Here is a 23210-nt window from a genome sequence, read left to right as displayed (position 1 = left end):
CCGTGCCTTCGATCACCCTCCTTCCCCCGCCTGCCCTCCACCCTCCCTAACCCCCAGCTCGGTTCCGAAATACTGATTATTCAGCACCTTGGGACATTCTCCCGACATGAAAAGTGCTATACAAATGTAATTTTGTTGTTGTTGTTCGTGAGTGTCTGTATGTGTTTCGCTATGTGCTTAGGAGTGTATGTGCCTCTCTCTCTGTGCTTGTGACTGTCTGTGTATCTCTCTCTCTATGTGTTTGTGTCAGTGTCTGTGTGAGTGTCTTTCTCCTCTATGTGTCTCTGTTTGTGAGTGTCTCTGTATTAGTGTGTCTGCTTGTGTCTTCTATGTGTGTGTGTGTTTCTGAATGTCGTGTGAATGTGTATGTGTGTCTCTCCTCTGTCTGCGTGTGTATATCTCTGTGTCTATGAGTGTGGGCCTCTCTGCGCCTGTGAGCATGTGTCTCTCTCTGTGTCTGTGTTTCTGAATGTCATATGTGAATGTGTATGTGTGTCTTTCCTCTGTCTGTGAGCGCGTGCCTCTCTCTGCCTGTGAGCATGTGTGTCTCTCTGGGTTTGTGTGAGGTGCCGGCCCTGAGAGGCAGGAGGAGGTGAGCACCTATAGTCTCGCTGGTCCCCCCCACTCCTCCCAACAAAAAAATGGTCACACGGTTTATGTTAAAGAAGTAATTTTTTTCAACAATCTAATTTTTTTATTTCCTTACATTTAGTTTTTATCAATAAAGTGAAAAGATGTAGGTTGGCAGTAAAATGTACCTCAATAGCACCAAGCAATGCCCCGCAATTTCCCACAAAATACTCAACGCCCCTGCAATTTTTGGCAAATATTTCTGCACTTTTCTATTGGCCCAGCTCATAGCTCATTCTTCTTAACATTGCGGATCATCGTATTGCTCTCCTCTGCACTGCCTCTGGTGTTCTTGGTGATGTTTTTTTTCACGGTGACCAGACTGTTTGCTGTACTCTAGGTGAGGTCTAAGCAGAGCACTACACAACCTGAGTATGAAGTCTTGAGATCTAAACTGAACTGGTTTCGCAATACAGCCCAGCTGCTGTTTGCCTTGTTTATTGCTGCCTCACACTCTTGACACAGTGAGCGATGAGTCAGTTAATACCCCTTGATTTCTTTTAGCTTCCTTGGCGGGTTCTATCCCATTTATGGAATATATGTGTTTTCTACTCTTCGAGTATGTAATACCTTGCATTTATCATTAATCATTTGGCTACTTATATCAACATTTTTTTCAAATCTCGAACAGCATTAAGTACATTATATCGACAGGCAGGTTGCTTTAACCATTGGCTTTTCCCGCGTGGAGCCTGGCTTTCCTACAGGCTAAAGCCCTGAAATGCTCCACTTGAGCTTTAGCGTGTGTGCAGACCCCCTGGAGTTACAGTGTGCACCCGGACTACAACTCCCAGCATGCTTCTACCTGCCAGTGACTGACAAAACGTGGTTCGATCATTTATGACGAACCCCGTTTATCATAGAATCATAGAATTATACAGCACAGAAGGAGGCAATTTGGCCCATCGTGTCCGTACTGGTTCTTTGAAAGAGCTATCCAAATTAATACCACTCCCCTGCTCTCTCCCCATAGCCCTGCAAATTTGTCCAAATATCTATCTGCTTCTCTTTCAAAAGGGTTTAATCTTAAATTCCTGAGAATAAACCTTGATAACCTATGGGGGGTGGGGTAGCCTGAGTAAGGAAATGTGATTGGATGAACCAGTCTGGGGATATGATTGGCTAATGGAATTTTGGGTTTGATTGGACAAAACAAATTTTGAATTCCATTTTTGGTTGTAAGGGTCACATGGGCTAAATTGGGGTATAAGTGAAAGAATTATTTTACTTTGGAATAGTTGGAGTTGTGTAGAGGGTTAGCTCGCTTCCCAGTGGAATCAACATTGTACTGTATCTGTGGTCTCAGTTTTAAGAATAAGTTAAGCTATTTGTATTACTTAATAAACCATGGATTATTACACCAGTGTATTGTTTTAGTTTTTCATTTGTTTGGTGAAGGTGAAAAATCATTGAAAACAATCAATAATGTCTTTATTTGGGACACAACAATTACTGTTTGCACTTGAGATTTTTTCGATATGTTTCAAGAAATAACAAACTGGTGGCAGTCAGTCCTTGTGTAATATCTCCACACATCAGGCACCGACAGCATCACCAGCCATGGATGCACACTCCACCTTACTAAGCCAGTCCAGAACCTTGGCGTCTTGTTTGACCCTCAGCTATCCTTTCTACCCCACATCCGTGCCTTGGCCTGCTCTGCCTTCCCCAACCTCCGCACCATCGCCCGGCACTGCCACTGACTCACATCAGCTTGCCATGCAAACTCCTTGCTTGTCGGCCTCCCCAACTCCTCCCTCCATAGACTGCAGATCATCCAGAACTCTGCAGCTCGTGTCCTTCGTGTCAGTTCAAGATCCTGTTCCTCACCTCACCTGGTCCTCAAAGCCCTCCATGGTCTTGCTCCCCCCTACCTCTGCGGCCTCCTAGCCCTCTACCATCCTGCCTACTCTCTCCGCTCAGCGGGATCTGACCTGCTTCACGTCCCCTGCTTCGTTCGCCCCACCATTGGCAGGCGGGCTTCAGTTGCTCTGTCCCCATCCTCTGGAACTCTATCCCGCAGACTCTGCCACGCTCTCTCCTTGCCTCCTTCATCCCATCTAAGACCCTCGTGCTTTCGATCACTCTGCCCCCCCCTCCCCCCCCCAGACCTCCACCACCCCCCACTCCCCCACAAATCCCAACCTCCAGCTTGGGTCCGAAACTGTGACTGTCCAACGCCTGAGGACGTCCTCCCGACGTGAAAGTCGCTGTACAAATGTAATTTTGTTGTTTTTCATGCTGTGCCGTTTAATTTTCTTTGTTTCTTTCTCCCCTCCATTATATTTTCTGTCAATCACCCTCTCTCAATCTCCCCTATCTCTCTCCCTCAATCTCATGTCTCACTCACTCTCTCACACACGTCTCAATCATTCTCTCCCCTCTCACATTCTCTCTCTCGCACTGTCTCTTCTCTCTCACACTGTCTGTCAATCACTCTCTCCTCCCTCTCTCTCAATCACACTATCTCTCTCTCACCCCTCTCACAGTCTCTTTCTCTCACTCCCGCTTTCTCACGAGAGAGTGTGCAATAAGGGGAGAGAGATACACACATTCTCTCTTCTCACACTCTTCTTACTCAATTCCTTCTCGCCCTTTCTCTCTCCTCCCACCTCTCTCTCCCCTCTCCTCTCTCTCTCTCCCCCCATCTTTCCCTCATCTCTCTCCTCCCCCCTCTCTCTCTCCCCTCTTTGCCCCTCTCTACTCCTCTCTTCCCTCCTCTTTTCCCCCCCTTTCTCTCCCTCCCCTTTCTCTCGCCCCTCTCTGCCCCTCGCCCCTCTCTGCCCCCTCGCCCCTCTCTGCCCCCTCGCCCCTCTCTGCCCCCTCGCCCCTCTCTGCCCCCTTGCCCCTCTCTGCTCCCTCTCCCCCCCTGGCTCTCTTCCCAACCCCCCCCAGTTCTCCCCCCCCCCCCCGGCTCTTTTCCCCCCAGCTCTCTCCCCCCCCACCTTGCTCTCTCCCCCTCCCCCTCTTACCCCCCCTCTCTCACCCCTCCCCTCTCTCAACCCTCCCCCTCTTTCTCTCCACCCCCACCCACCCACCCTGACACCTTTTCCGGGGTTAATAATCCTTTCTCAAAAAAAAATAATAATTTGGTCACTTTATCTGCGACTATTTGTGGGACACTGCTGTGCGCAATTGGCTGCTGTGTTTCACCTACAAAATATACAGTCAATTCACTTGGCAGTGTATTCTGTTAAATGCTTTGAGACGTCTAGAAGACGTGGTAAGGTGTTATGTCAAATGCAAGGATTATTATTATTATTTTTGTTATTATTATTATTTTGCCTTTTTTCGCTCCTTGGAAAGTGCCACTGAGACAAGCTGGTACTTGTCTGAGACCAGGTTTAAACTTCAATCAGATAATAATAATAATAATCCAACTGCAACAAGATCAAAGTGAGAGGTTGTAAATATAATATTATCCTATTTTGGGAACCCAAAAGTGTCCAGTACTTCTTGTTCAGTTATTACACCTTTGCGTGAAGTTCTTTACTCTGAAGAGCATTGCCTATGTCACCACTATGACAGCTTCCATTTCCCACTCTGAGCACTCTTGATTTCTAAATTAAATTGATGATTTTGTCAGATCACTGATTTACTGTTAACTAAGGCCAACTACGGACTGATGAAACTGCCCAAATTTAAATCTAGGTCCCAGAAGTAAACGTTTAAAACCTTAGGCAAGTTTCTTACTCCAGACTTCTGTCACACTGTCTGTCAATCGCTCTCTCCTCCCTCTCTCTCAATCACACTATCTCAGTAAATAGGAACTTTGCAGTAAATCGAAACCCGGTTGTTAGTCGATTGGTGGATCGCTTAAGCTCTTCTGGTCACTCAATCCATGACTGTTTGTGGGACACTGTTGTGCGCAACTATCTGCGTCATTTTACCTACAAAATATGCAATCAATTCACTTTATAGTGTATTCTGTGAAGAACTTTGAGACATGTAGAAGTCTTGATAAGGTGCTTTATCAAATGCAAGGATTATTATTATTAACCTACTGCAGTATCATGTATTGTACTCATACTAATCGCTATATACAAACATGTTGCTTTTTTTCTTTACAGATTGACGACAAGGAGTTTGATATTCCCCAGGTTGATACTCCACCTACTCTCGAAAGCATACTCAATGAGGTAAGATTCTTACCACTCTGTGTACCTCTAAGGATGGAGAAAGGAGTGCAAAGCACAACAGTGTAAATCGCAGCTAAAAAGTTCAAAACTAAAACATATTCCAAAAAGCTTGCATGGAATTTTAAAAAGAATACAATGGAGCTTTGTATATCCCAGGAAGGTAAAATTGGAGGGACTGTCATTACTGATGGTTCTTGTCTTCCTCCAAGTGGTTAGTTTTCAGTGAGATAAGCAAGGCATCCATGATTGCTCATTGTACCATGTAGTGTGCAGTAATGGCCTGACTGAGGTTGTAACACTCTCATCCCAGGATCAAAGGTTGAGGGTTCAAAGAAAGACATTGGGACTTGAGACTCATAATGTAAGATGATACTCCAGTGTAGTACTGGGGGAAGCACTGAGCCTGAGATTTCGTCCTTTGAATGAGACATTAGACTGACGTTCCATCTGCCTGTTCTTTGACTGGATGCTAGATATCCCATGACACTGTTTAGAAAGAGAAGACACTTTCTCCCAGTGTCCTGACCAATAATTGTTTTGGTAAATCAATTTGTCATTCTGTTCATTGCTGTTTGTGGATGATGCTGTGTGCAAAATGGTTGTGCCATCTGCCTATAAAAACAATCACAACAACAACTACTTGCATTTATATAGCGCCCCTCACGTAGGGAGGTATGGTTGCAGAGCGCTTGACCGTGGCTGAGGAAGTCGCTGATCCGGGGGGAGCGGGGAGGTGACCTTAGGCACGATCGAAGAGGAAGGTCTTCAGGCACGACCTGAAGATGGGGAAGGAAGGGGCAAGGCGGAGGAATAGAGGAAGAGTGTTCCAGAGTTTCAGGGAATAGTAGCTGAAAGTGCAGCCACCAATGGTCGAAAGGAGGGCACAAGGGACATGTAGAAGGTTGGAGCCAGTTGAGCTGAGGTGGGTTGGGGATTAAGCAGGTCGGAGAGGTAGGGTAGGCAGGGATTGAAGGGGATTCAAATGAAAATGAGTGTGAGGATGTTGAAATCGATCTGTTCAGCAATGGGGAGCCGGTGGAGCCTGGCTAGGGCTGGTGTGATGGGGGTACGGAGTTTAGTACGGTGAGTACGCAGGTGTCGGAGTTTTTGGTTAGCTGGATTTTGTGAGTAATGATAATTACTGCAAAGCATTTTTTAACCTTCAAGCATCCAGCTGATCTGCCCTTTAATAATAATAATAATAATAATAATCCTTGCATTTGATATAGCGCTTTTCACGTCAGGAGGACGTCCCAAAGCGCTTCACAGAACACACTGTAAAGTGAATTGACTATATTTGTGGGTGAACGCGGCAGCCAATTGCGCACAGCAATGTCCCACAAACAGTCGTAGATTGAAAATGACCAATTTAATTATTGTTTTGGGTTTTTTTTTTGAGGGATTATTATTAGGCGTGTGGAGTAAGGAAACTTGCCCAAGGTTTCGCCCTGCCTGGAATTGAACTCAGGTCTCTCACTTGCAAAGCGAGTGCTCTAACCACTGAGCTACAGGACTCCACACTCCTTTTCCCAGCTGGGGTCCCTCTCCTGATTGCTGCCAACAACTCCATTGGTTTAGTTTGGCTTCTGCATCCTGCAGCCTTGACACTGTTTTATGGAGAGGATAGGATAAAAAATGGGATAAAACTGCAGCTTGCCTTCCCTTGTTTGCCACAGGAAGTCCTGTAGTAGATTGGTTAGAGCACTCACCTCGCAAGGAAGAGGACCCAGGTTCGATTCCCAGGCAGGGCGAAACCTTAGGAAAGTTTCCTTACTCCACACACCTCTTTTATCTAGCATAAAGTAGGAACCAGATTGTTAGTCGATTGGAGGATCACTAACAATCTCTTCAAAAAAATTATAATAAGTTGGACACTCAAACGACTGTTTGTGAGACAGTGCTGTGCTCAATTGGCTGCTGTATTTCGCCCACAAAGTATACAGTGAATTCATTTTACAGTCTAACAGTATATTCTGTGAAGCTCTTTCAGATGTCTCAAAGATGTGATAAGGCACTATATCAAATGCAAGGATTATTATTATTATTACTACTCGTAATATTACAATAGGGAGTTTGTAGAAGAGAAAACCAGCTATTGAAATGAGACAGACCCTCGAAATTTTGGCTACCAGTTTTGTCTCCTCTTTCAAGGCAGAAGATGAAGAAGAATTGTTTATATTGGAGGACCCGGCATTGCTGAATACCGATAACATTGATGCACACTCGATTGAGACCTCGTCTCTTGCCAGCTCAGATAGTGGGGACCGAACGCACTTAAGACGGTGAGTTTACAAGCCTTATTAAAGATTTCCAGTGCTTGCCAATAAAGGGAAATCCACAAAATAACAATAGCGTATGGATGAACTGTAGCAACTTTCATTTAAGTTGAACGTTTTCCGCTGGTGTGAAACTTGGCTAAGAATCGAGGCATATCGATAACCTGAGCCACTTCATAGAAATAACTGTATTGTAGGAATAAGCCAAAAAATAACAACAACAAGATTCCATTTATAGAGCGCCTTTCACGTCGGGAGGACGTCCCAAGGCGCTGTACAGTTGGGTCAGGACCCGAGCAGGGGGGGAAATGGTCAATGTGAGGGGAGGGAAGGGAGGGAGCGAGGAGGGGGTAGAGAGTCGAGAGGGGAGCTGAAGGCACGGTCAAAGAGAAAGGTCTTGAGACCGGCCTTGAAGGAGGAAAGGGAGGAAGCGGCGAAGGCACTGGGGGATAGAGTTCCAGAGCCTATAGTCAATAAATTGATGCTGGTGGGGTAAACGTTTTGGCCGTGATTCATTCATCAGCCCCATGAATTTTTATTTCAGAATAGGATTGACTTGTGATGTGCTTGAGGCGTTTTCTGTTTCTATTTGTATCAGCCTTTCTGCCCCTATCCTCTAGAACTCCATCCCACATTCCCTCTCTTGCCTCCTTCAAGGCACACCTCAAGACCCTTCCCTTCGACCGTGCCTTTGGCCATCCTCCTACCCCCACCCTCCCTGATCTCAACCCTATGTCCCTAACCTCTTTCTGTCGTTGTCACTTGTCCTGCCTCAAATCCCGCCTCTCTGAATGCCTGTGGCCATCTCATTCGCTTGCTCAATCCTGGACTATTTGTGGGACATTGCTGTGCGTAATTGGCTGCCGTGTTTCGCCCACAAAACACTCAATCACTCCACTTTACAAATATTCTGTGAAGCACTTTGAGACATCTCAACGATGTGATAAGGCACTATATCAAATGCAAGGATTATTATTATAATAAATATAAATTGTATTGCATTGTAGTTTTTTTCTTCACTGAAGTTCTGCACTTGCAATATAAATAATGTTCTATCACCAGTGATGCAGGACATGTATTCTATTTGCATTGTTTAGCTCCTGTAATTTGTACTCTTGAATGTCGTTGGGCGTTCTTGATTTATTCAGGAAAGTCTGCATTAGATCAACAGATGAATGATTGAAATAGCGAAACTGTATAACAATATAATGTTTGTAGGGAGAGAGAAAGACACACACACACTAACAAGCATTTTCTTCTTGAAACCTATATCTACCATCAGAAGGAAAAAAGTGACAGAGGCCACCTCATCCATTCATGGTTCAGTGGTTCGGCAATCAATTCTTAAAGGAGTTTCTGCACAGATTGTGTCTGCCGCAGTGAGTATGTTTAATAATGTGTCAAACAGTTTTTTTCTAAGGTGGTTTGTGTAGCTCTTTGTTTTCTTCTTAATCATCTTCTCTTCCATGTCATCACACCTTCCATCCCTGTCTTCCCTGTGTCTCCTCAGGCTCTGTTCCCATTCCCTTAAAAACTGCCACCATCACTCCCACCTTGAAAAAACCCTCCCTTGATGCGTCGTAGCTATCGAGCTACCGGCCCATCTCCAACCTCCCCTTCCTGTCCAAGGTCCTGGAACGAGTTGTCACCTCCCAGCTGCGCTCTTTCCTCTCCACCCATTCATTATTGGAACCCCTTCAGTCGGGTTTCCGTGTTGCCCATAGCACAGAAACTGCCCTGGTCAAGGTCACCAATGACATCCTGATCACCTGTGATCAGGGCTCCCTCTGCCTCCTCGTCCTCCTTGACCTATCAGCAGCATTCGATACAGTCGACACGCTATCCTCCTCCACCGCTTGTCCTCCCACCTTAACGTTCAAGGCCCTGTCCTTGAGTGGTTTAGGTCGTACCTCTCCCACCGTCTTCACTTTGTTTCCACAAATGGCTTTTCCTCCAGCCCCCGCACTGTCTTGTGTGGTGTCCCTCAGGGCTCTGTCCTCGGTCCCCTCCTCTTCACCCTCTATATGCTCCCCCTCGGTGACATCATCCGCAGACATGGGGTTAACTTCCACATGTATGCGGATGACACCCAACTCTACCTTTCCTCCTCTACCCTCAACTCCACGACCACCGATGTCCTGACAGCTGCCTGTCCGACATCGAGTCCTGGACGAGAGACAACTTTCTTCAGCTCAACGTGCGTAAAACTGAGGCCCTCCTGATTGGCTCACGTCAGCGCCTCCGCACCTCAGGCGCTGACAGCATCAGCATCCAAGGCTGCACTCTCCACCTCTCAAAGCTGGTCAGGAACCTCGGCGTTTTGTTCGACCCTGAGCTGTCCTTTCTCCCTCATATCCGCGCCACAACTGGCACCGTCTTCCATCACCTCCGAAACATCGCCAGACTACGGCACTACCTCACCCCTCACGCGGCTGAAACTCTGGTCCACGCCTTTATCACCTCAAGGCTGGACTATGGGAACTCTCTCCTCGCCGGCCTTCCAGGCCCTCCCTCCACACTGCAGGTCATTCAGAACTCTGCAGCTCGTGTACTGTCCCGCACCAGACACCGCGACCACATCACTCCCACCCTCGCTCACCTCCACTGGCTCCCCATCCCCCAGAGGATCGAATTCAAGTTCCTCATCCTCACCTACAAGGCCATTCACGGCCTTACTCCCTCCTACCTCTCCGACCTACTATCCCCCTCCCTACCTGCCCGTACCCTCCGTTCCTCTGGCTCCGGTTGCTCCACATCTCCCGCCCCAACCGCCCTACCATCGGTGGCCGATCCTTCAGCCTCTCAGCCCTTAGGCTCTGGAACTCTATCCCCCAGTGCCTTTGCCGCCTCCTCCCTTTCCTCCTTCAAGGCCGGTCTCAAGACCTTTCTCTTTGACCGAGCCTTGAGCTCCCCTCTCAACTCTCTACCCCCTCCTCGCTCCCTCCCTTCCCTCCCCTCACCCTGACCATTTCCCCCCCTGCTCGGGTCCTGACCCAACTGTACAGCGTCTTGGGACGTCCTCCTGACGTGAAAGGCGCTCTGTAAATGGAATCTTGTTGTTGTTGATCGTTTTACAAACGGAAGCAACCTCACCACCGTTCCATGTAACCTAATACATTGTAGCATGTTGGTTAGATCGCTCGCCTTGCAAGCAAGAGTACCCGGGTGAGAATCCCAGGCAGGCCAAAACTTTAAACAAGTTTCCTTACTCCATACTCCTCTGTTTACACAGCTGAATGTAGAAACCAGATTGTTAGTCGATTGGAGGATCACTAACCGGGGGTAACAATCTTTCCAAAAAAAATGTAGTCACTCAATCCACGACTATTTATGTGCAATTAGCTGCTGCATTTCCCCCAGGAAATATACAGTCAATTCACTTTGCAGTATATTCCGTGAAATGCTTTGAGAATTTTTATTATTATTCTTCACAAGATGTCATTATTCTCCTAATTTTTCTCTCTTGCACCCATCAGTGGTTCTTGTCCAGTTAATTCTCTGTATTGGTCTGAAGAGCCACAAAGTCCATTGATCTCATCCTCAAATTTTAAACATTTTAATGAAGGCCCCATAGTCATCTGTTTCAGTTATTAATTGCTCACTGGATAAAGAAATTCAACCTAGTATCTATTTTGAAATTGCCCTTTGCAACCCTATGTCTGTGCTCTCTTGTTCTGTTATCTCTGCATCTGAATGCATTGGTCTGGACTTATTTTCTCAGACCCATAACTCAAGACACCATAATTCGGTGTTTAAAGTCTGAATCTCTAATATCACCAAACTGTAACATATTATTGGTGAGGCTTATGCTCTTTATATCAAATGCTTTTTTAACCAAGTTTCTAAGTACTCCAGACCGTCTCTTATAATGAATTCAGAGGACATGCAGGAAAGATAATTTCTCATTTCTCACCTGATCTTTGCTCATTTCTATTTTTTTTTACTGCTACTTGTTTCCAATAAAGATTTATTTTGTGCTTCACTCTGCCGAGGGCTTTTTTTTATAATCTGCGAAGCATATACTTTCTTCATTTGTATTTCCTACTTACAAAGAGTTTTCAGAACAAATGCTCCGCATTTCTTAACTGCTTCTAAAATCAAACTTTTAATGCGTAACCCATCACCACGCTACAGTACCTTGACTTGACTGAGAGTTCCACATATGTATGCCACTTACACATAGAAATTTTGCAGCATCTGGAATGGAATGTACACTCTCCTTGGCGGGATGCACCGTGCCTAATTTCATAAGAGTTTTAAGTTCAGGATGGGAAAGCACAAAGATTGATGACCTCAGTGTGTGTATTGGTAGTTTGACCAACTATAATCTCACCCTGTTTTGATAGGTGTGAAATCTTAACCCAACAATCTACTCACTGAGTTCCCTCCATTCCACAAATTTCAGCCAGGTGCTTCTTAAACCCATTTACACTGTCCGATTCCTTTGCAGGACATTCTAAGGCTAAGGGGAAACCCACTTAAGTTGCATTCATTGACTTTCGCAAAGCTTTCGACCTAGTGGCTTGGCGTCAGACTCCGCTACTGTCAAGCGCTAGCCAACGTGAAGGGTGCTATATAAATGCAAGTTGTTGCCTCATGAGGCCCTCGTGATGAAACTGCAAGCCATGGGAGTAAGTGACTGAATCTTGGATTTTATCTGGAATGTGTATTCCATCTCCCAAGATACGTGCAAGGGTTGACCGTGGATTTACTGTGCCCAACCCTCTGGAAAAGGGAGCAAGGCAAGGCTGCCCATTGTCGCCCACCCTATTCGATGTGTTAATCAACAACGCGTTGGATGACATCATGGGAGCCTCTCTAACAAGATTGAGGCGCATCTGTTGTGGATGATATTGTGCTGCTGGCAGACTTACCTGCCATCTTGAACACTGGGCCAAATGGTGGGCCATGGTGGTAGGCGCCCCCAGGTGGGGAATCATCATCCTGCACCGGCCAAGGGAAGACATGAAGGGGATTGCTTGGAAGATACAAGGAGCATCAGTGTCCATTCTTATCAACAGCAACAACAAATTACATTTGTATAGTGCCTTTCACGTCAGGGGGATGTCCCAAGGCGCTGGATCAGATTCTAATCAGTACTGGGGTCGTAGTGAACACCAACTTCAGCGTGAACACCATCCTGAAGAGGGGTGAAGGGCATGCTCATTCCTCTTCAAGGACAGCAAGGTCCCAATGTAGGTCAAGCTTGTGAGATACAAGACCTGTGTGCAGACAGCTCTCCTTTATGGATCTAAGCTCCTAGGGATACAATGGAGAGGCTTCCTCTGACCCATTTGCAAAGTCCAGGATCAAGCAGTGAGGTGGATTTGTGGCAAACACGAGAAACGACTTCAGGGAGGGAGGCCTCTGGCCTACAATGACCTGTCACTAAGCCCCTGGAAGCAGAGTTGGCTTTACAGTGGGTACATATATTTGCCAAGGCTCCTCTCATGAGGACCTGGATTAAATAAATAGCTGGTGCTGAATAAGCTGGTACATGGCATTGAACTTGGACCTCGGGAACAAGCTGTCCTGCAAAGGTCCTCCCACCACGCTGAAGGCTGATGCCTGCCAGATAAGCTGAGGAGGAAACTCTGAGGCTTGGGGCAGCAGCTGCTGGAATGCGTTACCTGGAGTTCGTGAACACGTATTCGTATATCCAGCGCCTGGAATCCACCTTGATTGGCTTGCAAGAGAGGCAAGCGGCTGCTGCTTAAACTCTGCACTTACAATTGGTGGAACCATTGCTCAATGGGAAGGGATGTGTGCCTGAGCTGTGGACAGGAAGGCGGTGGTAATGCCGAGATACGTTGCTCAAGGGAAGCTTGCAGGGAATTCCTTGTACCTACTATCCATCTAGTGTGGGCTCAAGGGCTGAAAACATGCTTGTCAGATGTCGAACAACCAACTAGTAATTATCATCTTTTGGGGAGGGTGGGGGAGGTATGCGGGGTCTCCTTGGAGCTGATCCGGGACGTCTTCCTGACGTGACAGGCACTAAACAAATGTAATTTGTTTGTTGTTTTGCTATTTTACAGGACAGAGTCGATGCAGGTTTACCCACTGCTGTTGTAAGTACTTCTCCACCTTACAGAATTTTACATTACATAAATCAGGAGTATCCAACTGGTTGGTCGTCGCTAGGTGGCATCTCACACATGCTCAATAAAAACAAGAGGATGGATGATATTTACCACAGTTTAAACATTACAGTTTATATTTTTATTTTTAAATGCATTAAATACTTTGTGCACCTGGCTTCGTTTTCAATTGGACTCTATAATGCCGCAGTTCTATCGCTCCTTCCTTTTGTCTTTCTGATCATGCATGAGAATGCCACCTAGCGGCGATTGGCTAGTTGGAGACCTCTGGTGTATATCATTATCAGCTAAATCTTTTTTAAGAATTCAGTATGTCTCGAGTTTACAGCTGGGTGGCAGCCCCGATAGTAATAGTGGATAGAGCTTTTGGACCAGGAGCTTGTTTACTGTGCTCAGTATGCTGGTCTCAGCCAGAGCTACATGGGTAAGCTAAAGGCTCTGGCCTTTCTTATAGCGCCCTCCACACCGGATAGCGTCTCAGAGCATTTATCAGTGGCGGAGCCAGACTCCGAGTACCGGGGAGGGGGGAGGTGGCTATAAGCACGGTCGAAGAAATTTTTCAGGCAGAATTTGAAAGAGGGGAGAGAGGGAGTAAGGCAGAGGCATTGAGGGAGAGTTTTCCAGAGTTTTGGGGCGTAGTGGCTAAAAGTGCGACCTCCGATAGAGGAGGGGAGGGTGCTGGTGGCCGGGGCCAGTCGAGCGGAGGTGGTGGATTGGGGTGTGATGAGGTCGGAGAGGTAGGGAGGTGCCAGGGAGTGAATGGATTTGAACACGAGTGAGGATCTTGAAGTCGATCCGTTCGGTGATGGGAAGCCAAATGAGCCTGAGAAGAACTGGTGAGAAGTGGGTACGGAGTTTGGTTCGGGTCAGTATGCAGGCGGCAGAGGTTTAAATGAGCTAGATCTTTTGAATAGTGGAGCTGGGGAGACTAGCGAGGGGTGCGTTGGAATAATCCAAGTGGGAGATGACAAACATATGCAAGAGGGTTTCGGCTGCATTTGGGGTAAGGTATGGTCGGAGGTGGGCAATGTGGCATAGGTGGAAGAAGGCGGTCCTGGTCAGGGACCAGATGTGGGGGAGGAAGACCAGCTGGGGGTCGAACCGGAGGCCTAGGTTGCGCACTGGTTCGGTGAGTATGAGGGAGAGCTCAGGGAGGTTGAGGAGTTTAGATCTGCAGGAGTGAAACTGTTGATGGGAGCCAAGGAGTATGGCTTCCGTCTTGAACCTATTCAGCTGCAAGAAGTTTAAGCTCATCCAGGCTCTGATGTCTTGTCAGATAAGCTGATAGAACATCGGCAGACCTGGAGTTGGTACTGGAGGAGGCAAAGTAGATTTGTGTGTCATCCATATACATGTGGAAGTTTACCCCGTGTCTGCGGATGACATCGCCCAGAGAGAGCATATAGATAAAAAAAAGAAGAGGGCTAAGGATGGAGCCCTGGGGTACCCCACAGTTGACTGGGCGCAGGGGTAGGGGGGAACTATTTGCTGAGATGAAATTAAGGCGGTTGGCTAAGTAGGACTCGAACCGTGCGAGTGCGGTTCCACTAAGGTAGATGAGGCAGGAGAGCCGATGAGGTGGATGGTGTGGTCGACTCTGTCGAATGCAGTAGAGAGATCCAGGGGGACGAGGAGGCAGAGGGAGCCCTGGTCACAGATAGAGAGACTGTTGTTTGTGACTTTGACAAGCGCTGTCTATGTTGTGGGCAGGATGAAAACCAGACTGCAGAGGCAGCAATGCATTCCGGGACTTTGGAAAAGAAGGGTAGGTTGGAGATGGAATGGTAGTGTGAGAGATTAGAGGGATCGAGGGTGGGGCAGAGCTCCACCCTAGGAGGTAAACTCATGCAATACAGGTAAATTTACTTCACATGTATGTTTACAGGTAAATTTACTTCACAAACATCTACTTAACAAACATCTACCTCCATTCAGTGCAGCAGTTTGCAGTCTTCTCTTTATTTTTCTTTCACAAGACCCGTCCCTGCCCTCCATCCAGAACGCTGTTGGAGCTGCTCATTATTGGCTGGACTGGGATTGCTTTCTTTGCTGGCCTGCAATGGTTATTCCAATTGGTCAAGCTGATCACAATTGACAGCTTCCATCTCTTTACAACATTGCTGGTGTTTCCATGGTGTTGAAATCCAGTGTTTTTGTGCATGCTACACACCATTTTAGAAGATAACCGATTGCCAGGAAGTAACGCACACACAATGATCAAAAAACACTCCCACCCTGCTTTTTATTTTATCATTTATCAAAAATCGTAAAAAAAGGTCAAAGTATACATGCATACACTATGCAAATATGAGTATTGAGGTCACATGCCAACAACAGCATCTATTCGCCACATCTGGATGCCCAATATGCCACATGTGGCTAGAGGCTAACATATTGGACGAACCTGCTTTAGGCGAGGGGAAAACCAGCCAGGGTTTCTGTTCCTTGTGTTTCTACAGCACTCTGCTGAGTGGAGCTTCCGGTTGAGAAGAGATAAGGCTTGGCTTTGATGCCTTCTACAGTTGAGTGACACTCACTCCCAAGGTTTACACATGAACATAGGAACAGGAGGAGGCCGTTCAGCCCTTTGAGCCTGTTCTGCCATTTAATTAGAACATGGCTAATCTGTATCTCAACTAATCCTTTCAATTCCAATTTCCCGCTTTCTTCCCATATCCCTTAATAGCCTGACCTACCAAAAATCTATCAACCTCACTCTTGAAGGTGTGGATGGATCCAGCATCTGGCTTTTTGGGGAAGAGAATTCCAGATTTCTACCACCCTTTGAGTGAAAAAATGCTTCCTGATTTCACTCTTAAATGGCCTCTAATTTTAACACGAACAAATCCTTGTTTTGGATTCCCCCATCAGAGGAAATAGCTTCTCTGTAACTACATTTAAATACCTCAATCAAATCACCCCTCAACCTTCTAAGCTCAAGGGAATACAATCCAAGTTTACGCAGCCTTTCCTCGTAACTTAACCCTTTTAGGCCTGGTAACATTCTGGTGAACCTGCGCTTCACCCCCTCCAGGGCCAATATATTTTTCCTGAGGTGTGGTGCCCAAAACTGAACGCAGTATTCCAGATGGGGTCTGACTAACACTCTATTCAGCTGAAGCATCATTTCTTCTCCCTTGTATTCAGGCCCCTTGAGATGAAGGCCAACATTTCATTCGCCTTTTTGATTACTTTTGGCCACTTGAATGAGGTGGTAGACGGCAAAGCGTGCCTGTGGAACTGGAATTGAGATACAGTGAGAGGCGTAAGGGGAGAAAATTAGAAAGAATAATTGGACTTTTTAATAAAAAATGTTTGTTAGTCATGTAAGTTAGGAGGAATGAGTTGAGCAGGAAAAGCTCAGCAGATTTTGAATCTCAGAACCCGTTTGATTCATGCCTATAAACAATAAAGTATCCTCTGTTTGATTCTAGTTTCGCTAGATGAAATCTTGGGTATGGCCAAGACTGATCAGCACCCTGTCTAAGTCTTGGTCACTGTATCTGAAACAAAGGAGTGAAGGCAGTGCAACGGGTTCATAGTACCACTTGTGTTATCCTGACCCAAGTCTTACATGAATGAGCACTGAAGAAAATGGAGTTCGCTGTGTTTTCATCAGTGGTTGAAGGCAGAACACTTAAAAGTGTGGGGAAGTTCTTTGTGAACAGGGGAGGAAAAAGTAGAAAGGGACAGAATTTAGGTTGTCTGAAGGGGTGAATTTGGAATGGATGTTGATAAAAGTGAACAAAACAGGATTTCTTGTTTTGAAGCGTGGGTTTTTTAACCAGGCTTCAAAACAAATCAGATGGTTTGGGAGTTTATACTCAGTGGACATTGCATGTGTAAGTAAGAAGTGCGAGGGGACGGTTCAATTTTTCAGCCTCTTTTTTAAAAAAAAAAGTGGATCTTTTTATTTAAGAAAAATGATTTGAAGCAATTTTCTATGTTAATTTGTGTTAGGTGTGAGTTGCTTCACAGTTGCAATTTCCGGTTTGCATTTTGCTCTTCATCTATTTTTCTTGAATTGGAGTTGTCGACTGTACATGTGGTAAACAGGAAATTAAAATTACTGTGGCGAATTTGATTATTGCGATTATTGCAAATTAGACACCATAGTGTTTGGATGAGGGTTAAAAGTAGACAACGAGTAAAGGAGGGAGAAGGGAATGAAACAGATTTTTTTTAAAATCATAGTTGTGTGGAACTTTGACATTGCTGGTTTAGGAAACAATTTGATGTAGATAAGAATTTTCAACAACAACAACTTGGATTTATATAAATTGTTCTTGTATTTTCTTTTCTTTCCATCTTTGTGGTTTTCTAGGTTGTGTCGAATGTAATAGCAGTGGGAACATCACATGGATTGGCACTCATATTTGGTAAGGTGGAAGGAATCCTCTGTAGTCTCTAAACTAATTCTTGTCTCTTCTGTTAAAACTTTCTTAGCTGTGTGGTTCCTTCCTGGTTTGTCCCTTTGACTGTATCGTACTTCCTGGAGCTCAGTGAGCAGGTGGCCAGCACTATGCTGCTTTTGACTACGTGGATAAAAGAGTCACTGTAATGGTACCCTCCCTCGGTTTGTCAGTCTGCCTTGTGGGGAAGCCACAGACTATAAGAGAGCGAGGGGCAAAGGCCGAGAAGCAAGATTAAACCAAGCTCTTTCTGAGAGCCGACACAGACATAATGAATATTTGTGAGTTCATGGTTTCCTGGACTGAAATAATTCTATGATTTTCTGAAATAATATACAGCCCCTTTTAGAGTAAAAATCAAAGATACAACAGTGGTAACTAGATAAGTACACACCCGAGTTTTATATGTTTAAAGTACTGAGAGCATTGCATATGCAATATTTATGGACTAATTATATTCACAATGGTTATATTTAGCATCTTTGACACTAAAATAAGTGCCTGCCAGTTCAGTTCTTATGGAATCCCGTAGTTTAGTGGTTAGAGCACTTTCCTCGCAAGTTAGAGGACCTGGGTTTGATTCCCTGGGAGTGCAAAATGCTGGACAAGTTTCCTTACGCCACACGCCTCTGTTTACCTAGCAGTAAGTAGGACTCTGGTTGTTAGTTGAATGGCATATCGCTTTTCCAGGGTAATAATCCCTTCAAAAATAAATAAATAAAAATAATAATAATTTGGTCACTCAATCCACGACTGTTTGTGGGACACATGCTGTGAGCTATTGACCACTGCTATTTGTCCACTAAACCTACAGTTACAGTATAAACATACACTTTGCAGTATATTCTGTGAATGCTTTGAAACATCTCGAAGACGTGATAAGGTGCTATATCAAATGCATTGTTTATTAATATAAAACAGCTGCTGTAAAAAATGGCTTGTACCCACGGTCTTCAGACATAGAGAGGTTTGGCCTGTTACAGTAGGCACTGAAAATATCTTTGCCAAAACGTTGCTTGGAAATTTGAAAATTTACTTTGTTTATCCACATTTCCTGGAATCAAACAAACAAAATTACATTTGTACGACGCCTTTCATGTCAGGAGGATGTCCCAAGGTGCTGGACAAACAGTGTTTCGGACCTGAGCTGGGGGTCAGGATCGGGGAGGGTGGAGGGCAGTGGGGGAAGGAGGGTGACTGAGGCAAGGTAGGGAGCGAGGCGGAGGTTCCTTGGGTTGGAGTTCCAGAGGGTGGGGCAGAGTGGCTGAAGTCTCGCCCGACAATGGGGGTGCGGGCAAGGCGGAAGACATGAGCAGGCCGGAGCCCACTGAGTAGAGGAAGCGGGCAGGTTGGTAGGGGGTTAGGAGGTCGCAGAACTAGGGAGGAATAAGGCCATGGAGGGATTTGAAAGTGAGGACCAGGATCTTGAACTATATCCTCTGTGTAATGGGAAGCCAGTGGAGTTGGGCAAGGATGGGGGATGATAGGGTTGCGAAGCCTGGTGTGGGAGAGGACACAGGCTCCAGAGTTCTGGATGATCTGCAGCCTATGGAGGGAGGAGTTGGGGAGGCCGACGAGCAGGAGTTTACACAGACAAGCCTGGGTGTAATGAATGCGGAGCCGGGCGATTTTGCGGTGGTCGGGGAAGGCAGAGTGCCATGGCACGGATGTGGGGTAGAAAGGATAGTTGAAGGTCAAACAAGATGTTGAGGGTTCGGACTGGCTTGGTAAGGTGAAGTGTGCATCCATGGATGGTGATGCTGTCAGTGCCTGAGATGTTGAGGCGCTGACGGGAGCCAATCACATCCTCCTGACGTGAAAAGCGCTATATCAAATGCAAGGATTATTATTATTATTGGTTGAAGAGGAGCCTGCTGTTGTCCTTAGTCTCTAAGATTGTCTTGGAGAAGAACCACGATTTAATGGAGGCGAGGGCAGAGCGGTAAGATTTGATATGGTCCAGCCAGATCTGCCGATGGACCTTAAGTTCGATTTAGGCCAGGTGCGTTCAGTGGCAGGCATCTGTGCTTTCAGGGAGCGGAGGTGACTGGTATACCACTGTGACTTTCGTGAGCAGGAGATGAGGAGGGGAGTGAGGGAATCAAGAGTGGAGGAGAGTTACCTGTGAAGAAGAGTGACCAAGGTCATTGCGGGAGGAAGTGCAGAGGGGAAGGAGTTCAGATGACTCCAAGGCAGCCGAGAGGGAGTGGAGGAGATTTTGTTTCCAGGGGTTGTAGGAGATGGTGGTCGGTTGGTTGGCAGTGGGGAGAGGGATTGAGGAGTTAAGGGAGATGAAGTGATGGTCCGAGATTGCTTTGTCGATGATGGTGAGGTCTGAAACAATGAGGCCCCGAGTAATCACATACATGTCACTGGTACATTTGCCTTTTATTGAGCTGAAGCAAGTGATTCTTTGAATCGTAGCAAATTAGTACATTTCTATAGTTCTGCCTTCTTTGGATTTGGAAGCCTACGAATGTTGTAAGCAATTTAACTGCTTGTGTGCACTACTGCACAGTGACATATACAGTTGAAACCTGGTTTGCGGTCACCTCGGTAATCCAGCTACCTCACAATTGTGGGCACATTTTCACAGTCTTTCATTGTCAATGTTAAAAGATAGGCTGCCTGCTTCAGTAAACCGGGCACCTCACTATTCAGGACAATGGCTATTGATTGCGGCCGCAAAAGCGCCCTCCCCCGCATCAAACTCGTTCCAAACAACCCCCTCTGCTACTAACCTGTACAGTAGGGACGCCTGTGCACTAGGCCTCAGGCTTCTCACGCTATTTCCTCGCCATTGCTTCTGTGGGTGGAGTGGGCTCCGGTCACATATGGGCGGGGAGTGTTGGGATCACGGAAGCGGCGCGAGCAGAAAATCTACTTCGCCCGGCGTCTGCGCCCTAACCTGAACTCCTGCGGCCAACTCTTGGTAAGTGCTGTAAACATGCCACCATGGAAGGAGTTGTCCTTACATGAGAGAGTGGACTTTATCAAAAACAGTGAGGGCAAAAGTCATAGTTAGCTGTGATCTATGGCATTGGCAGAACACAAGTTGGATGCATTCTCAAAAGGAAGGCTTTTAAATATGACAATGCCTTTATTTTAATGAAATTGCAAAGTATGGTTGTTGAACGTTCATCACCCTTGCCCATTACCAATGCCCTTAAGATTACATCAGTGACCTGAATCACCCGACCTGTTTCAGTAATCAGATCACCACACCCAAGTAGGTACTCTTGTACAGTCACTTGAGTGACCGGATTGATGAGGTTCTGCTGTAATTAATGATCTGCCATGTTTCACTGGTTCTGTGAATGTCAGTAACTTTTTTCCTGATTTTAAAGTTAATAACGTTCTATGTGCAGCTTTTGTGTGAATTCTACTGAATAATCCCTGAGCACTGACTTGTGGTCTCTTTTTTTTCTTTCGCCTTCTGTCTCCATGGATATAATAGGAAAAGGTACAGAGCACACAGCTGTGGGTGTACCTAGGAATTTCATGCTTTCTGCTTCTATACTTTGTAATCTGGATCACTCTTCATGTCTGCCTGAGCAACATATGGGCTTCAATGTCTGGAAAAAGTGTTGGGATTACATTTATGTGGTGCTATGATTAACAAAGTTCTTACAGAAGTTTTAAAGATATGAATGTGTGTTATCCTTTGGGTTTCTTTTCACAAGCTATCTCTGACCCAGATCCATTGGGTATGCTTTATACAGTGTGCTGGGAATGACTAGAAAGTTTGCTAGGTTAGTACGTAAAACTTGCATAAGTCTTATCTTTATAAATTGTATAAACGTCTATGTTGTACATGCACCCAAGTTCCATTCAGTTGCCTATCAAAACCACTTAGATTTCTTTCCACTACTCGTATTACTCACATCCTAACTCGTAAATCCACTCCCCTACCCTCCATTACTCCTGCACTTACCGGAGCCTTGAATCACGGGAAATAACGTTCTGATGCATCAACCCATGCGCACTTACCAACCGGCTTGAATCGCAGGAAATGTAGTCTTGATCGTAGAACAACCTCAATTTCCTGCAATTCAATGCAATTCCAACGTGTGCCGGTAGGTGTGCTTACCTGCCCGCTCCCTCCGTTCAGCGGGCTCCGGCCTGCTTCATGTCTCCTGCCCGACCCGGTGGCCGGGCTTTCAGCCTCTCTGCCCCCACACTCTGAAACTCCATCCCACAGTCCCTTTGCCTCGCTTCCTCCCTTGCCTCCTTCAAGGCCGGTCTCAAGACCCTCCTCTTCGATCGTGACTTCGGTCACCCTCCCACCTCGCTGCCTTCCCTCACCCCTACCCCACCCCTCCCCCATGCTCGGGTCCCATCCCCTGACCAGCGCCTTGGGATGTCCTCCCGACGTGAAAGGTGCTCTATAAATGTAATTTTGTTGTTGTTGTTGCAGCGACTGGTCAAGGCGCATAGAGTTGTGTGAAATGTAGTCTTTACCTGTCAGTGCATGTGCACTTACCAGCTGCAATGATGAATTACCGCATACCCACTTACCGGCTGCACTCATGCTCAGTGTTAATTATTGATTAAATCAGATTTTCTACGGCTTCTATTGTTTGCCTGCAACTCGGACTTCAGGTAGAATATTAAATGTTATGTTCTGGACTGATATGATTTATGCGAGTTTTACATATTCAAATAGAGATCTAACCTTGATTACAACAAGCTTTAGTGGCTTTAGTCTACACAAGCTTGTAAGAGGCCAGCACAGTTTACTGACAAGTATACCCACTGTCTCACTGGTAGAGGTACATTTATTCCTGCGTGCATTTGCTGAGTTACTGCTTTTGAGTGAGGAGGGGAATGAGGTAAAGGAACATTCTTAGTTTGTAAATGTAAATTGTGGGTTCAAATCCCACGTTTGAGCTCATAATCTAGGCCGAAACAATTGCAAAGCTGGGAAAGCATAGTCAGAGGTGCTTTCCTTCAAATGAGACCACTTGTTCAGGTACATGTTAAAGATCCCATGGCACTATTCAAGACGAGAAAGGAGTTTCTCCTGGTGTGCTGAGCAACAATTCCTTAAATAAAATTGTTTTTTCACTGCATGGCTGTTTGTGTGGGATATTGCTGTGTGTAAATTGGATATTGCTTTTGCCTACAAATACTCAGTTGCTACACTTTACCAAAATTACCTGTGAGGTGCTTTGAGTCATTTAGGCATTATAGGCATTACATTAAATCCAAATATTATATCATTGCTTTAATATCCTTGGCATCCACCTCTCCCTGTACCTTGCTGTTACAAGAGGAGGTGATAATCTTTTTTTATCAGTTAGCGTGGTAGCATTGCACAGGCCTGAGAACTGTTGTGGTATGGAGATGCTGACTCCCAGGAAATTGAGTACCTGATGAATGCAATACACAATGTTTGATCATCTCCATCTATACATAATCTTATCACCAGCAGCTAGACAATTCATCCAATCTGTTAATTGTTGCAGCATTATCTAGAAGTCTATTCCATCTGCCCACTACTGAAGAGGATGAGGAAAAAATTCCTTGTAAGTCAAATGTGTAGCAAAAAAAAGTCAAATCAGTCAAATGCTGTTCACTCTTGGTCTTGTCTTGGTTAGCCTTGGAAGTTCCATTACAATGAAAAAGACACAAAGCATTCTCATTGCTAAA

General features: G+C 45.8%; 1 protein-coding gene across 3 annotated transcripts in view; it reads left to right on the top strand.

Annotated features, from left to right (window-relative positions):
• vps8 (VPS8 subunit of CORVET complex) overlaps nucleotides 1-23210 on the top strand; it is a 327260-nt gene that overhangs the window by 1985 nt on the left and 302065 nt on the right. For 2 of the 3 annotated variants that reach the window (XM_042336096.1, XM_042336095.1), the window contains exons 2-7: nucleotides 4701-4769; nucleotides 6921-7051; nucleotides 8328-8424; nucleotides 13084-13116; nucleotides 17471-17525; nucleotides 21016-21021. In XM_042336096.1, coding sequence (XP_042192030.1) covers nucleotides 4701-4769; nucleotides 6921-7051; nucleotides 8328-8424; nucleotides 13084-13116; nucleotides 17471-17525; nucleotides 21016-21021 — 391 coding nt within the window. The remainder of the gene's footprint in view (nucleotides 1-4700; nucleotides 4770-6920; nucleotides 7052-8327; nucleotides 8425-13083; nucleotides 13117-17470; nucleotides 17526-21015; nucleotides 21022-23210) is intronic. The other variant, XM_007907675.1, reaches the window with a different exon arrangement.

Source organism: Callorhinchus milii, unplaced genomic scaffold, assembly GCF_018977255.1.
Source record: "Callorhinchus milii isolate IMCB2004 unplaced genomic scaffold, IMCB_Cmil_1.0 Scaffold6, whole genome shotgun sequence".
NCBI lineage: Eukaryota > Metazoa > Chordata > Chondrichthyes > Chimaeriformes > Callorhinchidae > Callorhinchus > Callorhinchus milii.
This window is presented reverse-complemented; position numbering and strand designations above follow the sequence as displayed.